At 39.4% G+C, this 19,900-nt stretch overlaps 2 protein-coding genes across 2 annotated transcripts in view; one reads left to right on the forward strand and one right to left on the reverse strand.

The window, feature by feature from the left end:
• LOC117388392 (lipocalin-like) overlaps positions 1-19,900 on the forward strand; it is a 114,531-nt gene that overhangs the window by 27,089 nt on the left and 67,542 nt on the right. The window lies entirely within an intron of this gene.
• Positions 1-19,900, reverse strand: part of cntnap2a (contactin associated protein 2a) — a 488,742-nt gene that overhangs the window by 24,140 nt on the left and 444,702 nt on the right. Inside the window, exons 21-22 of the mRNA XM_033985829.2 lie at positions 10,335-10,565; positions 9,324-9,457 (exon numbers count right to left, since the gene is read on the reverse strand). Of these exons, the coding sequence (XP_033841720.1) occupies positions 9,324-9,457; positions 10,335-10,565 (365 nt within the window). The remainder of the gene's footprint in view (positions 1-9,323; positions 9,458-10,334; positions 10,566-19,900) is intronic.

Consider the following 19,900-nt stretch of genomic DNA (forward strand, 5'->3'; position numbering starts at 1 on the left):
AGTCGTTTATTAAGTCATCTGAGGTTTATTCACAAACACCTTTTCTTTAAGATCGCCCCACAGGAAGAAATCAGGACTAGTCAGGTCTGTGGAGATCACATACTGCCCCCTGTCTTTGAAAACCACTTATTATTCCTTTAATGGCATTTACGCTCGGGGCGTCTCTGGTATTAAAATGTCGAATTTGACCCATCTGACTCAAAGTACCACTGTACAATGAGGGTTCGTTCCTCGGTGCTGTATTTTTTCAGATTAATGTCAGAAGGGTCGCTCTAAACGCACTGGAAAAATAAAACAAAAATATTTAGAAACAAAAGAGTCATGCATTTTTTCCAACTGTCAGTGACTTGTACATTAAGGGCGCACTACGGAACTTTTCTAGTGGAGGGTTCATCACTTTCTTTCTTTCTTTTTCTCCATGTCATTGCATTGATTGGTTTGACTTTATACATCGCCCAGAAGACAAGTATATGGCACAATCAAGCCTCTAGTTAAAGATCTGTGGAGAGGCGAGTCAGCACGCAGTAAGAACACTTGTAACTGAAGAGCTGCAGGATAGACAAGACTAATGCCATATTGTGGAACATTCTCGGAGACAACATATTGCACTTTTAAATAATAGTCGATAACAGAGTAACCCAATAGCTTTTGAAGGCGTGTCTCAGTATTCTCGGCTACACTTGATTGTATTGGAGGCGTGTGGGGGCGGGGGGGTGGAGGAGAGGAGGAGAGGGGGCAGGGGGGGTGGAGGAGAGGGGGCAGGGGGGTGGAGAGGACAGTGCCGCCGCGATCAAACTGCCTGGAGCCTGGGGGTCTGGCTCACTTTCATCTTTAAACTTCCACTGTTCAGGAGAATGGGGTGAGCCGCAGACGGACAGATTTGAACATATTTTGATCCTGGCGAGTCTTTGATACTGAAAGAACCCGACGAGGCCCCGCCCCCCCAAAACAGAGCTGCTGTTCATATATTTGACACTGCACACATTTGGATTACTGCAGGTGTACTGGTGGAGGGGTAAGGCGTTTGGAATGTTCCACAGTATGGCATTACACTTGTCTTTCTCCATGGACAAAAGCAGGTGATGCGATGAAGTCAGCTTCAGGTCAGGTCTGTGGAGAGGCGTGCCCACTCAGAGAGAGAATGATTATGATTATGATGATGATTATGATTATGATTATTGTTATTATTATTATAGCTGTAGTAGTAGCAGTACTAGTAGCAGCAGTAGTAGCAGTAATAGTAGCTGTAGTAGTAGTAGCAGTCGTAGCACTAGTAGCTGTAGTAGTAGTAGCTACAGTAGCAGTAGCAACAGTAGCATTAGTAGTAGTAGTAGTAGTAGTACTAGCAATAGCAGCAGTAGTAACAGTAGCAGTAACAGTAGTAGCAGTAGTAGTAGCAGCAGTAGCAGTAGTAACAGTAGCAGTAACAGTAGTAGTAGTAGTAGTAGTAGTAGTAGTAGTAGTAGTAGTAGTAGTAGTAGTAGTAGTAGTAGTAGCAGCAGTAGCAGTAGTAACGGTAGCAGTAGCAGTAGTAGCATTAGTAGTAGTAGCAGTAGTAGCAGTAGTAGTAGCAGCAGTAGCAGTAGTAGTAACGGTAGCAGTAGTAGTAGCAGTAGTAGCATTAGTAGTAGCAGTAGCTGTAGTAGCAGTAGTAACGGTAGCAGTAGTAGTAGTATTAGTAGTAGCAGTAGCTGTAGTAGTACTTTAATTACATGAATGCAAAATAGATACGTCTAAAGCCCTACTATAAAAAAGCAAAGCAATATCTCCATAGAGACAAGACGCCGCCCCTCCCTCCATAAAAGTGCCACAGTGCACCTTTAAACTCGCTTACAGGCCGGGGCAAGCAGTCAGATAAGTTTAAGTGTTTTGTTGCACTGTATTTTTCACTTTTTTTATCTCTCTTTTCTGGCCGCGTTGTCGCTCTGATTCCACTTACCACCCACCAACACTTCTCCAACTCCAACAGGGCCGTGGCTTTCACCGTCACTTGTCTGAAAGCTTTTAAGATCTACACCTGATAGCGGCGAAGGGAGACCTGAACGGGCCCCGGTAAACACTCGACTCCGTGCTTCCATCTCAAAACTGAATTTGATCCACAGACTGCAGAAGAAGAGTGGACTTTTATTCATTTACCTGGATCTATCTCTGCTCCACACATCTCTGGTCTCACCATCAGGACCATCTGGACGTTTAAGGAGCCGACGTTTCCAGCTACAAAAACTGCACGCTGACAAAGCATTACCTGCGTTAAAGACTGGGTAATATATCCAAATGTCGTACCCGGGGGTCTCAGAAAGTGCGTGTTAGTTGTTGTTATGGTAAACTTCGCTTCGATCTGTAAAAGTTGCGAAAAGTGCTTGAAAACTCATCACAGTGAATAATCAGGATGGTCGGAATGGAGACGCTAAGTGTTTCAAAATTAAAATGGGAAAACTTATGTTGTAAACGTCGCAATAGGGATAGAACTGGAAATGCCTTCACTTTTTTGGGTAATTTTATGGTTATTTCACATTTGTTTGATACTAAAACCTCAACTATTGCATGTAAAGTTTTTTTTTTTATTGTTTTGTACTGACATAATATCGTCTTAATGTAATTTTGATCTAAAGAACAAGGCTCAATTATAGCCTTCTTCCCACTTTTTAAGCTTATATAAGGATTAATTTGTGAGTAAGTTTATCCAATACATGTGCTCTAAATAAATAAATAAATAAATAAATAAATAAAGGTCTCCACTTCCTCCATTACGTCTCAAAACCGGGTCAAACGTGATCGTCCAATCAGATCTGTTTTTTTCACTGACACACATGAAACGAAGGAGCTCATTGGTCACTTAAGATTTACAACTAAAATCACATTTCTCTCACCTCACATTTTTTATTTTTTTTTTTATTTATTTATTTGTCTTGGGCAAATAGACATCTTTTCTCTTGCATAGCCTAGGCAGCCACAATCGATGTCAATCAACACATGATACAAGAGACAAGGAAAAATAAACAAAAACAGACAAACAAAACACACACACACACACAAAAAAAAAAAGTATCTCCGATTGCCCAAAAAGGAGTGGGAAGAAGAAAACTTATTTAATCCCACCCCCTCTGCTATTATTTCTTAATTTTAGCATACTTTACTTCCTTTTCATGATTGTATTACATGATTACATTGGGGACTATGAGTTAAACTCATGCAACTTATGTGTTACATCATATTGGATAAGGTGCCAACAATGGTAAGGAAAGTTATTAATACCAACAATGGTAATGGACAGTAAATACCAACAATGGTAATGAACAGCAATACAGCAATAGTAATGGACAATAAATACAACAATAGTAATGGACAGCAAAATACAACACATTAACAGAGTTTAGTGCTTCGCTCATTGATTCTGCAGAAATACGGAATGTTTTTCAGCCTCTGTGATATTTTTTTACTTGATTATTTTTAGTACGGACGGACCATGCCTGTCCCTGATTGGCTGATCCACCTGTCAATCACGCCCATCTGATAAACAAAGCGATTCACCAATGCCCAGACTCACATCTTTGTAAAGTATTGAAGAACTGTGTATTTCACACAAGCTCGATTACTAAAAATGACTTCTGAATACTTGATTTCAGTAGTTTAGATCCATGGACATTTTTCATTTTTGATTTAATAGGATTCACTCAGTAGTTCAATCTAAAATGTCTGTCAATGGAACAAGAGAAATAGCTTGAAATTAGATAAATCTTCTTAATTTGAGCTATTATTTTGAAGGCTGGCAGAAATGTCATGTAACCAATTTAAAAATCAAGGAAATATTACTGATTAATCCAAAATTGAAACATCAAAAACAAAATAATTGTTCATAAAATAAGTCAATGAACAATGTGAGGGTCTCTAGTTCTCACCACTGACACTTTTTCTTCCCCTACTGCATCAGTCTGAGGACTAAACCCCCTAAAGGTCCAATATTACGCAAAAAATACTCTTCTGAGCTTTAATCCATGTTATAATGCTGCTCTGTTCCACCTTGTGATGTCATGAAGTGGTAGTTTTCAAGTTACCAGCTCCTTTTACCTTTAGCTCAGTAGAGATCGGCAAGTCTCAAGCAGAAATGATCCAAATGATTCTAGTGAAGGTGCATGGATTTTAAAAACACAGTGGAGCACTTCCTGTATTACCACACGATGACATCACAACGTGCAACAGAGTGTTTCCTGTTTGAGACAAAAACGCAGGATTTGTGTGTAAAAACGTGTGAATGAAACGAAACAAAAGACAACTCGGGGTATGTTTGTGATGAGGAAACATAATAACGTAGATTTAAAAAAAAAAAAAAAACGTAGAATGGGCTCGTTAAAATATCCCACGGTCATTGAACATATCATCTTTATAAGCAACCCCACCATTCATTTTCACAATGCTACGCCCGATTTGTGGACATCTGACTCATGTCTCAATGCCATCATTACGTCTAGTTTCAAAAGGGGATTTGAATAGAGTAAACAAAATAATAATGACTTGGTTAAATTTTAAATGCTGATGGTGGGCTCAAACAGCTCCAGGCTTTAATGCATAATGCAACAATTTGGGAGGAATTAGCCAGGGTGCACTCCACTCACTAATGATTTGCTTCAACGTCTAAAAGCAAATGGGCCCGGGCGTTTGAGCACAGATCTGCACATTCGATCTGACTAAAAGAGCTTTCCATAAATGACGGCCAGAACAACATTATCAAAGCTAATAGGAGGTTATATTATAAAAAATATAAATGTGCATGTAAGTATAAAACAAGTCCAAATGGCTAATGCGTTATTCTTTGCACTATTTCAGGGCTAAAATGATGAAGTGAGTCTAGTAAATATAACTGTAAACAGACTGATTATAGCGTCTGAAAGCTTGCATTAAAATAGGAGCAAAGTTGGGAAGTTGACAGATCTGGGCAGGATGGAAGCAGTTTATGATTACACCTGTGCCAATCACTCACAGCTGTACACCTCGAATATTTATGTTGAAAAACCCAGATCAGAAGACAAAACAACACATATCTAGATTTAATTTTGAGGTTTATCTAGTGGAGGGTTTGCCACCTGGTCGTCTTCATGGAGATGTTATTGCTTTGTCGTTAAAACTGTTACAAATATAAACGGTATTTTCCGGAGTACAAGTTGCACCAGCCAAAAAATGCATAATAATGAAGAAAAAAACATATTTCACATATAAATCACGTCTGAGTATAAGTCGCATCAGCCAAAAAATGCATAAAAATGAAAAAAAAAAAACCCACATATTTCACTTATAAATCGCTTCTGAGTATAAGTCGCACCCCTGGCCAAACTATGAAAAAAAGTGTGACTTATACTTAGGAAAATACGGTATATGGACATATAAAAGGACATAGCTAACTCGCTAGCCACTGTGTTCCACTTCCACCTCCACTTACTCTGGCTCCAATTCACTTTACATTGAAAAACTGTGGCCCCCTCTCTGTAAATGCTGCTGTCAGTCTCGTCATTTTGGTCTTAAAATGTTCGTATTAACCCACATGATTCTGGTGTTTTTATTTCACTATTGTGTCCGTAAATCAAGATATGAACATTAATTATAGACAAAATCAGACGGCATAACTTTCAACAGCCTTGCTCTCGATTGGCTCTTTGGTTGCTATGATACTCATGTTACTCAATTCCTAATATGTAACTTGGCTCCAAACTCAGCCCATAACTGCCTCGATGAGCTTCATTTGACTGAAGCTCAATGCCGTGGGTGACGTCACACTCACTTAGTCCACTTCTTTATACAGTCTATGCTCAAAATGTACAAACATCTTAACAATAAACATCTGACAACTGCATGTCAATGTGTAATACAAGGCTCTGGCAAAAGGATAATAAAATAACTTCATAAATCAACAAAATAAACACACCCACACGCACCATCAGAGGTCAGAGGTCAGTAAATATTTGCAGATTTACAAAAGCTTCCAGGAGAGATAGTGCTCTTTCATACATTTTAATGATTTAAGGTGCGATTAGGTCAAGTTGCTGATCAGATTTGCAGAAAAGTGACGCCGCGTACCATAAGAACAAGTGTTTTTCTTGGTTTTTAACAGCTTGCAATTGAATAAATAGAATATGAATAAGTTTAATGTCATACTGTGGAACATATAAGGCAAAGAAATGAGGAGGTACCAGAAACCTCTACGCTCTAAACCTTTATAGAAAACACTTTGAATACATTAGAGCCTAAACGTGTAGTTGTTTCACAAAGCTGGACCGTGTTTACCCGCAGGTGCCGTTAAAGATGCACTGTGAAACTTGGTCCAGCATCAATACTACGGCTGTCAACATTAGCGGGTACGAGGCAGCGAGCGTCTCCTATGTGCAGGTCTATGGGGAGTCAGGGATCCTCCATTGACTTCTATAGGTTTGTGTGTCAGTGAAGTGGCCCCAGAGGAGTGATCAGGGACCGCCGGGCGTGATTTGTTCAGGAAATGAGGAAGACTTTCGTGAGATATTTCAGTTTAATTCTGCAGCTGTCTGAATTTTTCACTCTGGTTGCAAATGCGGGGAAGGTGATGAGATTCTGCTATTGATGCTGCGTCGCGGTAGACTCCAGCACAGTGAGGGACGGCTTATGGGACGCAGGGAGAACGATTTTGTCATATACGAAGCTGGCATCTTTACTGCTTCGGATGAAATCACATAATTTAATGTTTTTAAATATTGAATATGTAGTCTTATTTATTAACATATGAAACTTTAAATTACTGTACAACTTTGAGGTAATAATTCCAGAAAGTTGAAGACAAATACACGTACACTACTTGAACAAGATAACACAAGGCCATCCTGTTGAAAAAGATATTAAGACAATAAATTCAGTCAATGTTATTTTGAATTAATATGAAACTTCTTTATGGCCACTAGGAGAGATCTTTCAGGGAAGTTGATTTTCCTTGCACAGCTCATCTGAAAACATTGTAGGATTAAAATTATATTGGAACTAACACATAAAACATTGTGAGAAGCAATTGAAAGAGTATTGTGCCAGTGTTGTTTTAAATATACGGTTACAGCTTTAGACGTAGCTGACAGTATTTATGTAATAATAATAATGCAGCGGGTTTATAAAGGGCTTTTTTGGATACTCAAAGACGCTTTACAGTTACGGCGGGTTTATACTGACTGCGCAGCGAGTCTGGGGCGTACTTCGAGCGGGTTACGTGCAGATTGCCTTTTAACAACTGCGGTTTTATGTGGGTTCATGTCATAACACAAGCCTAATGACCTGAAAACTGCACCAGACCACCGCAGTGTCCGGGTAAAAATGCTGCCAGCCACCACTCACGCGCACACCACATTCATACTCAGCAATGTGGGTGAAGTGCCCTTGCCACAACAACAACAGTTTCCGTTAGTTTTTGACTTGTTAATTAACTATTTCTGTATTTATTACTATTTCAAGTTACAAATATTACATATGCATTTGACTAGATGTAAAAAATATGTCTGTGTAACTGCATATTTCTGCATTATTTTTAAAAGTCTGGCTGGGGCACATCTGCTCACAGACAGACAGACAGTTATACCTTTTAATTCACCTTCTTGCGGGCCACATAAAATGACTTGGTGGGCCACATTTAGCCCACGGGCCTTGAGTTTGACACATGTGCGTTAGACCCACTGACGTCCCACTTAATAATCCCAGCGGTCTCCCATTCAAGTCCTAATCAAACCTGCCCTTGCTTAGCTTCTCAGATGTGACGAGATCAGGCTTTGACACGACGTTTGGCCACGTTTATGTTTCACATCTTGACGTTGCCTTTTACAACAGAACGTCTCCCCTCCACCTGCAGCCAGATAAGTGCCTTTCTTTCAGGCACTCTGTAATTGTTAAGCCAAATTTTCTTTCCGTCCCGACAGCTCCAGAGCCTTGGTAGTATTGATCCGCACTTAAGCTGTGTAGTTCACCACGCACCTGCTACACCCTCATAAACACATGTACATACAAGATATTTAACAAATGAACCACAGTTACTACATGCACATGCAGACCAGTGCCTGTTCAGTTATATTTGTCTCCAACTGGATTAGATTAAGATTTATTTATATACAAATAATCTGAAAACAGCTCATAAAGTTACTTCTGTGAAAGTCTTGTAAAAGAAGCTTCCTTAATGTATAGAAAGGGCCTCAGAAAACACAAAATACATCAATACAACGGTTTGAAAACACCGCAAGAGCAAACCAGGACAACCACTTCTCTCTTTGACTTAATGTATAACCCCGCACTGCTTTTTACAGTTTAGTACTACTTTGTGTGCTTCTTTGCAATCCCGACAACTTCTAAATTTTTCATCTTCCCCAAGTGTCAGCTAAAGGGCGCGGAGGATGTATTTGGGTTATTTGGGAGTACCGTTCCAAAGGGGAATTATTATGTAAAGTCAGATTAATAGAGCTTTTTACCATGTTATAAAGCTGTTTCTTCATTATTAGCTTACCCCAAGTTGCAGTTGTTTTTTTTTTGTTGTGTTAGAGACTTGAAAATTCCTGTTTTCACCTACCCCCTATCTCCAATCACTGCTCTAGTTAGTTGCAGTCACACATGTATGTTTCTTATAGGTCACAGAGCCACTTTGCAAAAACAATGCCACTATAAAGAGCCATCTGACCTGTTTCTATTCTTCAAGTGATTTTAGATCAATATTGCAGTTTACAATGAACAAAATGTGATGTATGTTACTGCTTAAAGTCCTATATTATGTAAAACTGACTCTTGTGAGCTTTAAGCAACGTTATAATGTTGTTACCTCCTCAAAAACATACCTAGAGTTGTGTTTTGTTTCATTCACACATGTTTGAGCAACTTTATTATTAGTCTGTCTACATCTCCAAAGCTCAAAATGCTCTGTTCCACCTTGTGATGTCATGAAGTGGAAGTTTTCAAGTTAACATCTACCGTTTACCTTTTCTTCAGTAGAGATGGGCAGTTCCAGGGTTGAAATCATCCAAATGATTCTGATGAAGCTGTATGAAGTTTAAAAACACAGTGGAGCACTTCCTGTATTACCTCATGACATCACAAGGTGGAACAGAGCTTTCTTTGTTTGAGAGAAGAACTAAATTTGCAGCATTTCTGAGTTAAACATGTGCGAATGAAACAAAACACAACTCCAGATGTGTTTGTGATGAGGAAACATTATAACATAGATCAGAAAATAGAGTAATACGGCCCTTTAAAACTGAATAAAGCAAAAAAAAGCAAAACACGTCTTCTTCAGGTGTTTCTGTGTGTGTGTGTTTCTGTGTGTGTGTGAGACAGCTGCACACCTGTATGCTAATGCTCCGGTTCACTCGGGACATGTTGATGTTGTGGGGCTGCCCGTTGGCCAAGTTGCGCTGGTCCACGTCGATGGCGAACGGCTCCCTCAGACCGCCCAGGTTGTAGCGCACCTGGAGCGAGCCTAAAACACAAAACATGAAAATGAATGAATTATGCAGCACACATAAAAGGCACCAACTCCAAACAGGATTAATAAATGATGATGTCCACCTCACAAGGAGTTATTACATCACGTTATCTTTGGTTTTAGCCTCTGAGCTGCCACAGTGAATCTGAGTCAGAGTGAGCGTCGATTTGAATCTTAATTTTGTCGTCTCTCACAACCCATTTATGTACTCAGGTTTGGAGCGGAGATGAAGGGAAGTGGACGTGGTTTGTGAGTTGTCAAGAAATTAAATAGCCAAATAACAGAATAATATGAATAAAACATAGAAAAATCAGAACACATCATACAGTGGTTTAGAAAATGCGTGAATCAAGGGATTTTTTGACTAACTATTGCATTTTAAAGACAGTTTTGTACAAGTAATTTTAAAATAATGGTACATTTTTTAATACATTTTTGTCTATGCCACATAACTTGGCACCTTTTTTGCTGAATTTTCACTTTTTTTGCTGAATTTCAAACTCTGCAGAGGTGTGAACCATCCGAAAGAAATCAGATTACTCACATTAATAATCCGATCACTTACGCTATTTTGTGATCCATGTTCTATAGTTGTTTCCTCGTGAAAAAACATACCTGGAGTTGTGTTTTGTTTCATTCACACATGTTTAACACACAAATCCTGCATGTTTAGGCTGAGTTCTTCTCTCAAACACTGGAGATGTCGAAAAACTAATAATAAAGTGTAACTCAAACATGTGTGAATGAAACAAAACACAACTCCAGGCATGTTTTTGAGGAGGTAACAACATTATAACATGACTTAAAGCTCACAAGAGTCAATTTAGCGTAATATAGGACCTTTAAAGTTTAGATTTTTGCCGTCTCTCACCGTTGTGTCGGAGCAGCAGGGCCAGGTAGTCGTGAGTCTTGGCGCTGACGTAGAGCAGCACCGCGGGGGAGTTGGAGGTGCTGAAGCTCAGGGTGACCTCCTCCCTGGTCAGGTTCACCTCCTGAGGCCAGAGCTGATGCGACTGCAGCCGGGACTCTCTGCTGGTCAAGACCGGCTCGGGGGACAAGCTGTACCTCACCAGAGTGCCCGCCTCGAAGAACCCACCAATGTCTGGACGAGAAAGGAAAAACACAATCAGCCAATAAAAGTGTTTGTTACGTAACTTCTTTGCAAAACTGGATACACTGGTGCCACGAATGCAATTTACCGTAAATTTCGGACTACAGAGCGCACCTTGATATAAGCCGCACCAGCTAAATTTGAAGAGAAAATCAATTTTGTACATATATAAGCCGCACCTGAATAAAAGCCGCAGGTTTTCATATTGTAACATGAGATATTTACACAGAAAGACGCTGCACCGACACGCTTTTTTTTAAACTGTGCCTGAAAATTGGCACCAACACGACAACAACACGGGATGAACACATCTGCAGGTTTAGAAAATAAAGCTGCACCAACACGGAAAATCTGCTTTTATTTCCTCTGAAAACTTTTGTCGTCTTTTTACATTGACCAAGTTGGATTCATTGATGTCGAGCTTACGTGCAGTGGCTCTATTTCAGGGGTCGGCAACTCGCGGCTCCGGAGCCGCATGCGCCTCTTTCCGCCTCATACTGCGGCTCTGCGTGGCTTGGGAACTAACACAGACACAGCTCAGTCCTGCGTAAAGAGCCCTGATTTTGAGACGTTGTGCGCACAGGGGTCAGGAGCAACTTTGGCCCGTCCCTAATGACACACTAATAAGCTCGTCCGTAGATGTATCATGAAAATCCTGCTGGAAATCGCCACAGAAATCTATTTGATGTAGTAGCAAGTATATTATCTGCTCTTGTCTCCGCGGTGACGTATCACGTTTAACACATCAGACACGACGCATTAAAGTAGAGCCACAAGCGAGTGAAAATGAGCCAAAACAAAAGTCTTTGGAGATCTTTTTAACAAAGGGGAAAAGGACAACTGAGGAGCCAGAAGAAGAGACTACGACCTCCAAGAAAAAGAAAGATAAATTTAACAGACAATGCCTACTTAAAATCTGGGTTTGTCGCTGCAGGTGACTCTCACGCACAGAGTCCGCTCTGCGTAACATACGGGAAAAGCAAATAAGGCAATGAAACCTTCAAAACTGCTTTGGCACATGGAGAATAAGCACCTGGGATTAAACGATACGCTACGAGTTTTTTTGTTGTTGTTTTTTTAAAGAAACTGCGGAGTAGAGTAGACATAATCACATAATCAGCGCGATGCATGATGCAGCGGTTTGGTGAGTTGTATTTTTTTAATGCACTTAAGTTGTTTTTGCCATATTTATCTGCCACGTGTAGAAGGCTTGTCCGTGAAAGTAAAACCTACATTATTCCGTTACATTATTGTTATTATACAGTGTTATCTTCATTTTAGATGTCAAAAAGTATTTGCGGCTCCCAGTGTTTTATTTTATGTGGAAAGTGGGTCCAAATGGCTCTTTGCGTGCGTGTTAAAGGCCGACCCCTGCTCTGTTTCCTTTCTGTTTCTTTATCTTAAAAACTGCATCATATCCATTTCATGATGCGCAAAATGATCGTTCAAAATCAAAACTAGTGAATTCTTCAGAGCAGAATCTTTCCCCACGTCTGTCTCACTTTTACGTTTACAGCTAGAGAGCGCCCCCCAGGGGTCGTTATCCAGTAAAATTCCATATATAAGCCGCACTGCTGTAAAAGCCGCAGGGTTCAAAGCGTGGAAAAAAAGTAGCGGCTTATAATCCGAAATTTACGGTAATAATCCTGCAGCAAACACTTATAATCAGACCTGCACCTGTTTTAATGTTCTAAATGGACTTAAATACTTCTTTTTTTGTATTTGTATTAAGGAAAGATAAATGAAAAATAACAAAAAAAATGTGGGAGGGTACGCTCCATGCTTGTCTCCATGGAGATGTTCTTACTTAACCTGGGATGTTTTATAGTATCTGTTGTATTCATAAAGTTCCATTGTGTCTGAGAGTGGGCTTGCCGTTCCACAGATCTGCCCTGAATAACATCTGCATGAAGGAAAGCAATGGTGGTGGACCCTTACACAGCGCAGTTTTAAAAGACAATGTAACAAATATAACGCATGCATGAAAATATAGGATAGAAATGGGAATATAGGGTAAAAATAGGCACTAGACACACACACACACACACACACACAGCTCTGTAACTGTCATAATGTAAGTAATCTGTAACAAAGTTCAATTATCACTTCTTCGTGTTTGTTTCCTGTAAAGTGCTGCCACATCAAATTATCTTTCCATAGGGTTTTTATTCTACATATTAATTGAACAATTCTCAACTTTATATAAAAATGTTTAAGGTGAGACAGTGTGGAAACATGTCGACGACGTTGCAGCATCTCAGTTAGCACCTCGCCGCTAGTGTCTGCGTACACTGCTGTATGAATGTGTTTGTGAATAGGTGAGCGGTTCCTTGATGTAAAGCGCTTTGAGTGACTTGAACGGGTAAAAATACTATATAAAAGTGTGACCGTTTATCATTCAAATGGCTTCAAATCAGCTGCAGTGAAAGGGAGAATCATTAGATTATATATACACCAGTTCTCTACTACACTGTTATTTCTTTAAATACAAATGTCCTAGCGATTGTATGAGCATCGCACCAGGTGTTACACTTCTTCACGCTTATAAATAGTGTTTTATAACGTCACTTTTCTTCTCTGTTTGCTGTGGGCTACATGAATAGGCCTGATCTATGGAAAAGCACAAATATACAGTTTATTGAAAACGATGCACCCTAAACAGCACCAAAACATAATGAGATGCCCCATTGACCACAAGTTATTGCTCGATGCCTTGGGCTGCTAAACCATATCACGTATACAGGAATGAGAAGTGAATCAATACCGGCGCATATAGAGGCTTAAAGGGATAGGCAGCAGAGGTATAGAAGAATTAACATAACCCATAGGAAACATGCTCATGAGCGACTTAAAGGTCCTGTAATACGCAAAACTGACTCTTGTGAGCTCTGAGACATGTTACGATGCTGTTATCTACTCAAAAACATTGCCAGAGTTGTGTTTTCTTTCATTTATGCATGTCTGTGCAGTAAATGTATCCAACCTGACTAGGACACGAGGACACGTTTCAGTACAGACTCGGCGTAGACACTTTTCACGGGCTGTCAATTTAAAAAAGATCGGGAAAGATGTTTATTTAAAGGTCCTTTTTTACACGAAATTGACTTTTGTGAGTTTTAAGCCGTGTTATAATGTCATTAGCTTCTCAAGAACATGCCTTGAGTTGTGCTTTGTTTCAGTCGCACATGTTTGAGTAATCCTGAGCTGTTTGCATCTCCAAAGGTCAAATGCTCTGTTCTACTTTGTGATGTCACGTAGTGGTAATTTTCAAGTAAACAGCTACTTTTTACCTTTAGTTTAGTAGAGATTGGCAATTCAAGGGCTGAAATGATCCAAATGATTCTAGTGAAGGTGTGTGGAGTTTAAAAACACATTGGAGCACTTCCTGTATTACCACATGACATCACAAGGTGGAACGGAGTGTTTTGACAGAAGAACTCAGCTTAAACATGTATGATTTGTGTGTTAAACATGTGCGGATAAAACAGAACACAACTACAGGCCTGTTTGTGATGAGGAAATAACACAACAGATAAAAAGAGCGTTAACATGGGCACTTTAAACAACCCACATTCTGGTGTGTGTAAAAGCCGCTCTAGTTTATCACGTTAACAAAACTAATGATATCCCTGTCCGTCCCGGAGGCTTATTCAATCCCCTAATCAAGTGTTAAATGGCACGGGCCCCATTTCCGCTCCTCTCTTAAGCCCTTCGTCTGTATCCAAACGCGCACACTTTCCAGTTACAGGGAGACAAAACAGAATGTCCATGAAATTGGAATAAATACTCAGACAAAGTGGAGAGTCCAAGGTTGTGTGTGAAAACGCAGCGACGCCAGTGCTAACCTGATCCATTATAACGCACAAGGGATTCTACAACAGGCGAGTACACACAACTACAGCTACACACAACTACTTACTGTTACTGTTTATACATACATACTCTCTATATTTATACCTTATTTGTCTTAAGAAATTATTAAAATATATAAAGAGTAAACGGTGCGTCATCTTCCTCTGGAGCAGGTGGAGATGTTCAGAAGTGACACCGAGGATGAAGAATTTAATGGAATTACTGAATTGGAGTGAGATCCAGAGTAAACTTGTTTTTTAAGCTTTATTTATCTGATTAACTGTTAATATCTTACGTTAACAAACCAGACACGTGTTCAGTTCTGTCTAAGCTTCATGTGGCTGAATAAATATAAATATGATAAGCTAGCATGCTGTACTGCTATTATAACTTGCCTTTAAAGATAAAATTCTGTTCTTGGTCTTGGATTTATAGTCCAGTGCGACTTATACATGTTTTTTTCTTCATTATTATGCATTTTTTTTGCTTTGCTTTGGTGCAACTTATACTCTAGAGCAACATATAGTCTGGAAAATACAGTAATTGTATTTTAATTGTAAATGGTTTTCACTTTCAAGGCACTCAAAACGCTTCACACCAAGGAACCAGTCATCCATTCAAGTGTCTTGCCCAAGGACACAACAACAGCATTCAGCTGTGGGAGCTGGAATCGCACCGCCAACTTGCAGTTCAATGGACCTGACCGCTCAACCAATGATGATTACGTCGAGTGTAGGATTCGAACCGGCAAATGAGCTACTGTCGCCAAATAAACATAATCATTTTGTTAGTTTAAGATGTTATCACACTCCTCAAAGAAACTGTACCGCAGATGGCGCTGTTCTCGTCTTGCTAGTTGGAGGAAAACTGCGTCAAATCTCCCTTGAGCCTTCTAAAGACGACAACAATAAGAGTCAAACTTAGAGAGCATAAATAACAGTCATTGCCGCTAAATCAAGACCACTGACGCCATCGTTTCCGCTCTCCTCACGAAACCTTTCCAGCCGTCACAAAGCTGATCTCTACTTCTGTTCTTTACCATAGCCTCTTTGTTTTGGACCTATTCAAACTGAGGACTGCACATTTGCCCTTTTCAGCCTTTTTCCTCTCCTACTGCGAAAACAAGCCCAGCGTTTCACAGCCGCACACACGCTCGCGTCTAGAAGCCAAAAGAATCAATGAGAAAATCTGCTCCGAGGCTCGCGCGGAGCTTTGGAGTTTTTATTTTGGCTCGTGAAAGATTGTGAAGTTGTGAATTCTTGCAAACAGCTCCAACAGGTGTGAGCTGTGAGCGTTTCTAAATGCAGGAGCACTTGCACGTGACCCTAGAGGGCAGAAGAAAGACAGTGTAATAATAAAACTGAGGCATCCCCTGAGCTGTGGGTAAATATGGATACAATGGAAATGCAAGGGGCTGTTATAGTGGGTTCATGCATTTTTCACTCACTGGGAGGACGAGAGGACAAGAAGAGATTAAACATAGAAAAGATGTGATTTTGAGGAGGGCAACAGGGACAGAGAGAAGAAACATGGCTAAAATCGTAATGAAAGCATTAATATGAGAGTGAGGCAGAGGTTATCCAGACACGTAAACAAATGGCGTCTTCATGAAGCGCTGCAGAGGAACGAGATTAAGTGACTTCAGTACAGTAAAAACAATGGTTCAGAAGAAAAAGGGTGAATAGAGTAAGTGTAAATGTAGTCTACCATGTACACAAAAAACAAGAATCAGAATATGAGAGTAGCAAAGTTAAACAACCAAATCCTGATCCCCCAAAAAACCCCGAAACCAGACATATTGTGCTTGTGTTTGCTTCATCGCTATAACCTGTGACACTCGTGGGTCATTATGATAACATTTGTACATTTAAAACTGAAATATTAATCTAAAACGACTTAATACGACTTCCACGTTACAAAACTGCGGTGCCCAATGGGAGCTGACGTCGCCGTAAACGTCATCACAACAAAAAGTCGGCTCCTCTAACGGATAACTGCATATTACACTTGTGAGCAAAGGATTTTAAAACATTTGTGTCAAAATGACTACGCAACGCTGCCAAATCCTGTGTTTGTCACTGATTAAGAAAATAAAACTACAGAACTAAGTACGTACGTCACAGTAGGGGGTGAAAACAAGAATTGACCATCAATATGGCGTCTTAAAAATAAAAAAAATTGATAAAAAATTGATCAAACATTGCACAAATCAGTCCAAATACAACTTCAAGAGAGTAAATGGTGAGGTTAAAAGCTCTAAAACGTCAATTTTGCATAACAGACCTGCTTTAACCTGTTAACCTTTACCATTATTCAAAAGGAATAGGAAGGTAATGCTCCACTTTCACCTTGTTCAATATTATTATTATCACTGCTTCTTATTCTAAAAAAGTGATTCTTTCATCACAACTAAAAACAAACAACATAACTATCCCATGGTTGGAGGTTCGATTCCTGTTTGGGACCAGTGTGTGCTGTTGTATGAATGTGACGTGCGCATGAATGATTACTGGTGGTTAACGAAGCAGCTGTGGTTATAGAAATAGTTTACCATTTTGAGTGTCCATGTGCTGAATAAATCAAATACAGTACTATTATTATTACTATATAAACATGACTTAAATTGTATAAACTTGTAAAAAGATTCGTATATGCACCAACATCTGAAGATACCAGTTGTAGTTTGCTATAGAGCTATAATCTGTGACAACTATGGGTCATTACGTTATAATTTGGACATTTAAAAACACAATATTCATCTAAAACGACTTAATAAAAGAAGCAAGGTTAGAAAACGGTGGGTTAGAAAACGGTGATGCCCAATGTGAGCTGATGTCGCTGTAAACGTTGCCACAACAAAGAGCCACACGTGTTTGGATATCTACAGATCACACCAGCGAACAGACGATTTTTTTTCAGTTGTGCCAATGCAATGACGACACAACGCTCCTAAAACCTACACGTATCACTAATTAACACAATAAAACTGCAGAACTGTGGGTACATCGCAGTGGGCGTGTGCCAGCGGTGGTGAAAACAAAATGGCACCTTGAAAATAAGTGATTAAACATTGCTCAAACATGCACGAATCACTACAAATACAACTTCGAGAGAGCGCAAGTGAGAATTTTTAACAACTATAACACAGATAAAAGCTCTGAACAGTCGATTTTACAGAATAGATCAACTTTAAATCACAAAGTCAGATCTTTGTGTGTCTAAACGTGAGTGCATCGTTTACATTTAAACCCAAAACCAAAATGCAGTAGCAGTAATAATAGCATTAGAAGTATTTGCGGTAGTAGTAATAGTAGCAGTAGCGATATTATTATTTGAATTTCGCCATCTTTCATTAATTTGACGTCATATTCCACTTGTCCCTGTGCTGCAGCTGCACTGACACATACAAAACAATACCACAGTGTTTCTAACCTCTGATTGTGAATCCTACACTCCCTGATCAGCTGTGACTGCATTTAAACGAGATATTTGTGTGTTTTAAGTAGCTCATTACATCCACCACCTCCACACAAACAGGCTGATCCAGGGCCCCGCTCTGTCAGACTGTCACCCTCCTGCCACGAACGCCCGGAAAAGCTGCACTCTGCTCTAGGAAAGAAATGAATTCACGTTTCGCAGTTCAGCTCTCGTACTGCGAAAGAGCAAAGAGTCACACACCCACAGAGCGTTACCCCAAACCTGTTTCTGGAAAGAACAGGTTTAACTCATCGTCTAATGAATCCTGAAGAAATAAACAAGTGAAATGTCTTGTTGTGTAGTTCTGACTGAAGAGGAGCATCGTTCAAGTTCAAAATAATATCACTAATATTTTGTTTTGTAATCGGAGTTTTAGAGGTAGAAAAATAGATCTTATATGTTTATGTCATTACCGATTCATCCAGGTGTCTTTAACAGGAAATAACATTTTCTAAAGAATCAAATGGGCGTCAACTCTCGAAGATGCATTTAAATATTCCACAGTATGACATTAATCTAATCTATCTCCATAGGGACAAGCAGATGTTAAGTTACAAGTATTTGGAGACACTCACAGTAAAAATGCAAGTTGGAACAGTCCAGGGAAGGCAAAATCATTTCCATTGAGACAAGCAAGACCATCTGACAGAAAAGTTACACAGTGGCCCTTTAAGTCCAGTTGGCTACTTAAAAAAAGTTTGTTACTACATATTCTAACACAAAATACCTCAGTAACAACAAACTATATGTACTTATTGAAGGAAATCAGTGGCAGAATGCACCAAAGTGAAAGTAGTAGTGTACTGTACTTAAGTAAAAAAGTAAGTATCTTTAAGCACATTTTTGACATTTTTACTTTTACTTCACTACATTTGAGAGCAGGTACTTGCACTTTCTACCCCACTCCATTTCTGAACAGGACTGAAAGGTAAAAGTATTTCTATTATTGCATGAGACCTGCTGAAAAGATTGAAGGTTTATTTTTAGCACGTTCATAGTTTGAGCAAAACAAAAACAGCTAGAAAAAAAATTCAATTGTTTCTGTTGAACAAAACTCAGTACAAATCTTTATCAAAATCACTACATTTGAAGCTTTATTAAATCTCAAACTCTGTGCAAAATATGTCTTTTACTCATTTTTAAACTTTTACTTCATTTTTTTTTTTTTTTTGCTCCAATATCTGTACTTTTTCTTAAGTAACAAAACTGATTACTTCTTCCACCACTGAAATACATATTGATGACTTTTACTTGAGTGTTATTCTTTACAAATAGCACTTATAACAGGCTTATTCTAGTCTGTCCTGCTTGTTGTCGGGGCACTTCCTGTTGTTTGTCCCAGTCTGATCTCAGTTTACAGTCCACAGAGTATCACCAGTTTTAGTATTCAGCAGGTGTCCTCTACAGTCAGGCAGAATCGGTGGGTAAGCACAAAATCAAACCCAATCGATGTCTTTTATCATAAGCCCAAACACTTTTAACGCTGCCCACTGAACTGAAGAGGAAGTGAGGACAATCACAGAACTCGGGCACAAAAATACTTGTAAAGGAATAACAGTGAAACGCTCTGACTATATTTGTCTGCGATAGGATTTTAACGGTCCTATATTACGGAAAATGGATTCTTATCAGATTTAAGTCACTTTTTGTATTACCAAATGACATCACAAAGTGGAACAGAGTGTTTTCCGTTTGAGGGAAGAACTCAGCCTAAATATGCAGCGTTTGTGTGTTAAATGTATAAATGAAACAAAACACAACTCCACGTCTTTTTGTGATGAGGAAACATTTTAACACAGATAAGAAAACAGCGTAATATAGACCCTTTAAGCTTAAGACTGTCGACGAAAAGCCTCGACAGGTAAAAACAAATGTCACTTTAAACTAATCTAGTGGTAGACTGCTGAATCGGAAAATCCATTTCATATTTCTCACCAAAAGTCTGAGAAACGCGCTCACTAATTTGATTGGAAAATGTGTGCAGAAAATACAGCGTC

This window comes from Periophthalmus magnuspinnatus, chromosome 20, assembly GCF_009829125.3.
Source record: "Periophthalmus magnuspinnatus isolate fPerMag1 chromosome 20, fPerMag1.2.pri, whole genome shotgun sequence".
Classification (NCBI taxonomy): Eukaryota; Metazoa; Chordata; class Actinopteri; order Gobiiformes; family Gobiidae; genus Periophthalmus; species Periophthalmus magnuspinnatus.